Source organism: Lithobates pipiens, unplaced genomic scaffold (genome assembly GCF_037356315.1).
Source record: "Lithobates pipiens isolate NorthernLeopardFrog02 unplaced genomic scaffold, aLitPip1_a1.2 Scaffold_19, whole genome shotgun sequence".
Lineage (NCBI taxonomy): Eukaryota > Metazoa > Chordata > Amphibia > Anura > Ranidae > Lithobates > Lithobates pipiens.
Window position 1 is genome coordinate 78,907,314 of NW_027507764.1, and position 7,157 is coordinate 78,914,470.

The window sequence follows — 7,157 nt, forward strand, 5'->3', positions numbered from 1 at the left end:
CGTTTTTGCCCATTCTTCTTTGCAAAAAAGCTCAAGCTCTGTCAGGTTGGATGGAGAGCGTCTGTGAACAGCAATTTTCAAGTCTTACCCCAGATTCTCAATTGGATTTAGGTCTGGACTTTGACTGGGCCATTCTAACATATGAATATGCTTTGATTTAAACCATTCCATTGTAGCTCTGGTTGTATGTTTAGGTTCGTTGTCCTGCTAAGATTGCCCTGTATTTGGCTCAATCCCTTTTCCCCTCATCTCTGACCCTGTCCCTGCTGAGGAAAAGCATCCTGACAATGTGATGCTACCACCACCATGTTTCACGGTGGGGATGGTGAGTTCAGGGTGATGTGCAGTGTTTGTTTTCTGCCACACATAGCATTTAGTTTTTAGGTCAATAAGTTAAATTTTGGTTTCATCTGACCAGAGCACCTTCTTCCATGTGTGCTTTTTCCCCCACATGGCTTCTCGCAAACTGCAAACGTGACTTCTTATGGCTTTCTTTCAACAATAGCTTTCTTCTTGCCACTCTTCCATAAAGGCCGGATTTCTGGAGTGCACAACTAATAGTTGTCCTGTGGACAGATTCTTCCTCCTGAGCTGTGGATCTCTGCAGCTCCTCCGGAGTCACCATGGGCTTCTCTGATTAATGCACTTCTTGCCCAGCCTGTCTGTTTAGGTGGACGGCCATGTCTTGGTAGGTTTGCAGTTGAGCCATGCTCTTTACATGAGATGCTCAAAGCTTGCGATTTTTTTTTATAATCTAATCCTGCTTTACACTTTTCCACAACTTTATCCCTGACCTGTCTGTTGTGTTCCTTGGCCTTCGTGATGCTGTTTGTTCACTAAGGTTCTCTAACAAACCTCTGAACAGCTGTACTTATAGAGAGATTAAATTACACACACGTGGACTCTATTTACTAATTAGGTGACTTCTGAAGGAAATTGGTTCCACTAGATTTTACTTAGTGGTATCAGATTAACGGGGACTGAATTCAAATGCATGCCACACTTTTCAGGTATTTATTTAAAAAAAATTTGGGGAAACCATTTATCATTTTCCTTACACATCGCAATTATGTGTCATTTTGTGTTGGTCTATCACATAAAATTCCAATAAAATACATTTACGTTTTGGTTGTAACATGACAAAATGTATAAAATTCCAAGGGGTATGAATACTTTTTCAAGGCACTGTATATGCACAATTGCATTTTTTTCAGGTATTTACAAAAAGCTATAGTTATATAATAGATATGGGCTGAAAGTGCACACTCTGAGGTTTCATTTGAGGGTATGTACATCCAAATCGGAGGAAGGGTTTAGGACAGGGATATGCAATTAGCAGACCTCCAGCTGTTGCAAAACTAGTCCCATCATGCCTCTGCCTCTGGGTGTCATGCTTGTGGCTGTCAGAGTCTTGCTATGCCTCATGGGAGTTGTAGTTCTGCATTCTTTGGATGGATGAAACTAAGATTAATCTGTACCAGAATGTTGGGAAGAAAAACGTGTAGAAGGCCTGGAACAGATCATGATACAAAGCACACAACATCATCTGTAAAACATGGTGGAGGCAGTGTGATGGCATGGGCATGCATGGCTTCCAGTGGCACTGGGTCATTGACGTTTATTCATGATATGACAGAAGAAGCCGTATCAATTCTGTAGTGTTTAGTGATATACTGTCAGTCCAAGCCAAATGCAGCAAAGTTGATTGGACGGCACTTCACAGTACAGATGGACAATAATCCAAAACACACTGCAGAAGCAACCCAGGAGCCTTTGAAGGAAAATAAGTGGAATATTATTCAATGTCTGAGTCAGTCACCTGATCTCAACCCAATTGAGCATGCATTTAACTTGCTGAAGACAAAACTAAAGGCTGAAAGGCCCAAAAACAAAGAACAACTGAAGGCAGCTGCAGTTAGAACCTGGCAAATCTTTAGAAAGGAGGAAGCCCAGTAATGGTAATGTCCATGGGTTCCAGACATAAGGCCATCATTACCAGTAAAGGACCCTCAGCAAAATATAAAAAATTAACATTTTATTTATGATTATATTAATTTATCCAATTACATTTGAGCCCATGAAAATGTATAAAAATGGTTGCAGTACCTAAAATTTGTACTTAATATTTATGTTCAACCCCTTGAATTAAATAAATGTAAATGTATAATGCCGCATATACACGATCGGACATTCTGACAACAAAATCCTGGATTTATTTCCAACCGATGTTGTCTCAAACTTGTTTTGTGTACACACGGTCGCACAAATGTTGTCGGAAATGCCGATGGCCAAGGATGCGCTGACGTACAACACGTACAACGACACTAGAAAAGGGAAGTTCAATAGTCAGTGCACCACCCTTTGGGCTCCTTCTCCTAATCGTGTGTTAGTAGAAGTTTGGTGAGAGACAATTCACGCTTTTCAGCCTTGTGCATTTCCGATCGTTACTGCTCTTCAGTTTGTGCTTGTGGGTTCGTACATGGTTTCAGTGCGTGTAGTCAGTTTGCATCTGGTTTTCTGTGCGTGCTATTTCTAGTACGTATTTGATTTTAGGGGAAGGAGTTGCAGTGGCAGCATCATCCCAAGAACATCTTGTCTTTTCTATACATCCTAAGCCCGCACTGCTTAAGTGCTGCGTTTGTGAGTAACGTTTTAATGCTTTAATGAGGAAATAAACCGTTTTGATATACAGAGAACACTAGATTTTGCCTTTTCTATTCCTATGTGCACCGGACCACATTGAGGGAATTTGTACTGGCTGGTATCCATCCAATCAGCCGGAGGCAGCACGGACGGAATAGGAGTTCCATGACCAGTTGATCTGTCTGTATCCCAGAGAGGGAACATGCTTTTTCTGACCTTCTGGTGAAACAGGGGTCAGAACGTGAGGTGAACGGCTAGGATACTGAGGTGAAGGAAAGCACTTGCATTTTCAGCATTTATGCACTGGTGGTGTGTTGTGCGTTTTTGGTTTATAAGGATTATATTTGTGCATTTGGATTCTTATTTTTATTCAATTCATTTTTTTAAGTGTGTGGACTTTATCTTAATTGTCTATTGTTCACTATTCCCTTTTAGGGAACACGTATATTTCATTATTGTGTATTGTTCACTATTCCCAGACAGGGAACAGGAATTTTTGATTGTGCACTCAGTATCTTGCTACATTGCAAGTTAATAATTTTTCTAATTTAAGGATTTATTGGTAGTTATTTAGGAAGCGCAACATATTTTGTTATACAGATACCAATACTCTATCTGCTGACTTTGCCAAAATACAATGGGCCATCAGAGGGGGTGAGGAATCTGATAAGTGGGCCTTATATTTTTGTCTTTAAATACTCCTTAAAATAAATGTTTTATACTTATGTTGGCCAAGAATGTTTGTGTCTAATCTGCTTTCAATATTATGTGCAAACTACTCATTTATTTTTTTCTTGTTTCATTCCACAGTTTCCTTCAACGCCACAGGAATGGCAGACTGTGGCTTCCCAATTTTCCCAGTGGTGGGACTTTCCCAACTGCGGAAGGGCAATCAATGGGAAACACGTCCACATCATCCCACCCCCCCAACTTGGGGTCATACTATTATAATTATAAGGGGTTTAATAGTATTGTGATGTTGGCGGTGGTGTCGGCGACATAATTGGAAGTGTCATACATTTGACTGTTTTGGCAGAGTTCCAAGCTGAAGACATAATTTTTTTCCCTTTCTAAAGCTGGAATACTTACCTGTTTTGTGCATGTTTCACACATGGAGACACCCCTAGTATCCACTGGATCACCTGTGTGGGACACCCTAAAAAGTTTCTTCTGGTGTCCCACACTAGTGCTCCTGCGTCCAGATGTGTAAACAGCTGCTGAGTGTCCTTTCCTTACACTGAATCAAGTTTGCATTTCATTCTAGTTACAAACCCATCTAGACAACAATGTACTAAACTTATTTTAATACAAATAGGCATGAACAAATGTAGTTAACTTGCATCTGCCAAAAACATTGTATTAGTGAGTGAACGAATGATGTTTACTATGAACGATTACTGTGCCCTTGAACCTGAAACTTGCCATTTTTAACTCTACAACAGTAAAGAAAAGCACATGGACCAGCACAAACGTAATAATAATAATAATGGGAACAAACGACAAAATACTTACTTTTTTGCAGCACTCTCTTGATTCTCCTGTACTGATCCTGCTGCCTCAATGTGAGGTCTGACCACCATTTACTCAGTTGATTCTTGGATCGCCGTACCCCAAAATTCTTCTGCAGACTTTTCACAACTTTAGCCATGATATTGGCTCTCTCACATTTGGGTTTGGAAAAGGTCCATGCTTCCCATCTTAGTCGGCCCTCTTCAAGATGTCCACCATCTCTACAAAGGACATATTTGAGGCCTTAAATCTCCTCTGGGCTTTTGTCGTCCTCCTCGTTGCTCTTCTTCTCTTCATGCACTTGCTCTTTCTTTGCTATGTGCTCTCCCACTGCACCGAAGAGAAGGGGCAGGGAATATGCTAGACAGTAGGTCAGGGGTGGGCGGTTTCACACATGCGTAGTGTATATAAAGCGTAACACGTGTGTGTCGTACGTACGATCTGTGAGCAGAGGATAGAGTAGCGTAAGCACCGATCGTGATAATGAAGGTACAATTTTAACTTGGGGCATCAGTGGCCTATGCTGCATAGATTGAGGCCTATATTGGGACAAGATTATGAGAGTTTAGCCTGACATTAGGGTTTGTCTTGTGTTGTGTCTTGCAGAGAAAATGGATCAATTCAATGATCGCAGATTCCTCCCCCAAATCATTGATATGTACAGAGAGCTGCCCTGTCTGTGGCAGGTAAAACACCCCTTTTATACTAATAAAATAAAGAGGCTGGAAGCGCTGGATCAATTGCTGGAATTGGTGAAGGTGCAGATCCCCATGGCAAACATCAACTATTTGAAGGCCAAAGAGGTGGCGGTGGAAAGTGGCAGCCAGGAGGTGGCAGGTGTAATTCAGCAGCCAGGAGGAGGCGGGGTAAGTGGTAGCCAGGAGATGGCCTGGCCCAGTAGCCTGACTGAATCCCAGGTTCCTTTCCCTCCGCCTTCCAACAAGAAAGACCAGGAAGGGGATGAATGTGCAGGAGTCAGTGCTTTGTTTGATTGGGGAGACTACTACGACCCTCAGAACCAAAAGAAGTGGGCCAACACCTCTTTTGTGAGGAAGTGATCTATCGTCCCCTAAATAAGGAGTTGAGGGGTGAACTCACAAGCAAAACCCACCTGTGTGAGTTGGACCATCCTCCTCCTCCACCTCTTCCACCTCCTGCCACAACTCCAACACCAGAGCAACAGCCCGGAAGCAAGCATGGAAGCAAGCGTGGAAGGAAGACAAGAGTGAAATGGCCTAGGTTCAGTCTGGTCTGACAAAAGAAGCAGGCTGTGGTATGACCACAGCCTGGGGACATATATGTTATCTGCTGTTGTTCCTGATCTCTCAGAGTCCTTGACCGGATTGTGCTCCCTATTTAATGGACTCCTCAGGCTAACCAATTTTTCCTGTCAAATAGTTGATGTGTGCCCTGGGGTACAAAGGCTTAGCCAATTTCACCAGTTTATCAAGCATTGCCTTCCTCTTTATTTTGTTATGACCCCTAATAAATGTCTATTTTTTTATCACAAATACTTGGCTATGTGTTTAAGTTCAAAAAGAACAGTTTGTTTGTGAGTAGACAAGTACTTTTCAAAAATACAATGTCAAATTAACAAGGGACACCAACACCAACCAATCTCTTTGAGGTTAAAATATACAAGATAGCTTTTCGGGTTGTTCTCTCTCGCCGAAAGGAGCGGTGATCGCAGAATTATTCATTTCGCTGTACAGTTCGTTCGCCGGTTCGTCACCATGGCAAATAAGCGGGTTTTCTTCGATGTCACAGCCGACGGCAACCTCCTAGGCCGCATTATTATTGAGTTGAGATTTGATGCTGTTCCAAAGACCTGTGAAAACTTCTATCAGTTGTGCACTGGACAACCAGGATTTGGTTACAAAGGCTCTTGCTTCCACAGAGTCATCCCTGACTTTATGTGCCAGGGTGGAGACTTTACCCATCACAATGGAACTGGTGGAAAATCTATCTATGGAAACAAGTTTGCAGATGAGAACTTTACTCTGAGGCACACTGGACCAGGAATTCTGTCTATGGCTAATGCTGGCCCTAACACAAACGGTTCCCAGTTCTTCATCTGTACTACCTTAACCAGCTGGCTTGATAAAAAGCATGTCGTGTTTGGTTCAGTTGTGGAGGGCATGGATGTTGTGAAAAAAATGGAAAGCTATGGTTCTCAGTCAGGGAAGACCAGCAAGAAACTTGTGATTGCTGACTGTGGCCAGATTTAAAGGAACTTGGAACTTGCATCTTCATCCTAGTCTTAACATCACAAGCATTCCTTTTCAATCTGCTTCGGAATTCTTCAGTCCTTGGACTGTCTCTGGAGTTTAATTGCATCTTGCAACCATCCTTTTGTTTTTGTTTGTTCATTTTTTCCACATGTTCTGTTCCTTGCAGAACACAATCTAAATAAAAAAATAAACCATTAAAAAAAAAAAAAAAAAATATACAAGATAATAATGGTGTTGTGGTAACGTGACACACAAAATGAAAAAAAAATATTATGGAGATCACTAGAAAAAAACAAAAAAACAAAAAATCAGGAGATCTTGAAAAAAAAAGTAGATCACTAGAAAAAAAATATATAAACATTTTTCTGTGGATCTGGCAAAAAAAACTATAAAGGTTATTCATGAGATCACAAGAAATAATAAAGAAATCAGTTTGTCAGAACTCTGTGTGAATATAAGCAGCAAAACAACTTCATTATTCTAGCATTATAAAGAAGAAGAAAATGTGCTGCATTAAAAGATTAAAAAATTTGCAGCATGACCAGTGTGCTATCTCCATTATGAACGCTAGTTTTACCAGACCAAGCGCTTCCGTCTTGTACTAGATTCAGAGCATGCGTGGAAGTTTGTGCATCGGAATTGTATACACACGCTCGGAATTTACGGATTTTGTTGTCAGAAAATTTGAGATCCAGCTCTCAAATTTTTGTTGTCGGAAATTCCGACAGAAAATATCCGATGGAGCCTACACATGGTCGGAATTTCCAAAAACAA

The 7,157-nt window shown here is 41.2% G+C and overlaps 1 protein-coding gene across 1 annotated transcript; it reads left to right on the forward strand.

Annotated features, from left to right (window-relative positions):
* The first annotated feature begins 5,840 nt into the window (after positions 1–5,840).
* Positions 5,841–6,597, forward strand: LOC143996104 (peptidyl-prolyl cis-trans isomerase-like). Its single transcript, XM_077490953.1, has one exon. The coding sequence runs from the start codon at positions 5,886–5,888 to the stop codon at positions 6,378–6,380; it is 495 nt and encodes a 164-aa protein (XP_077347079.1). The 5' UTR covers positions 5,841–5,885; the 3' UTR covers positions 6,381–6,597.
* Positions 6,598–7,157: the final 560 nt, after the last annotated feature.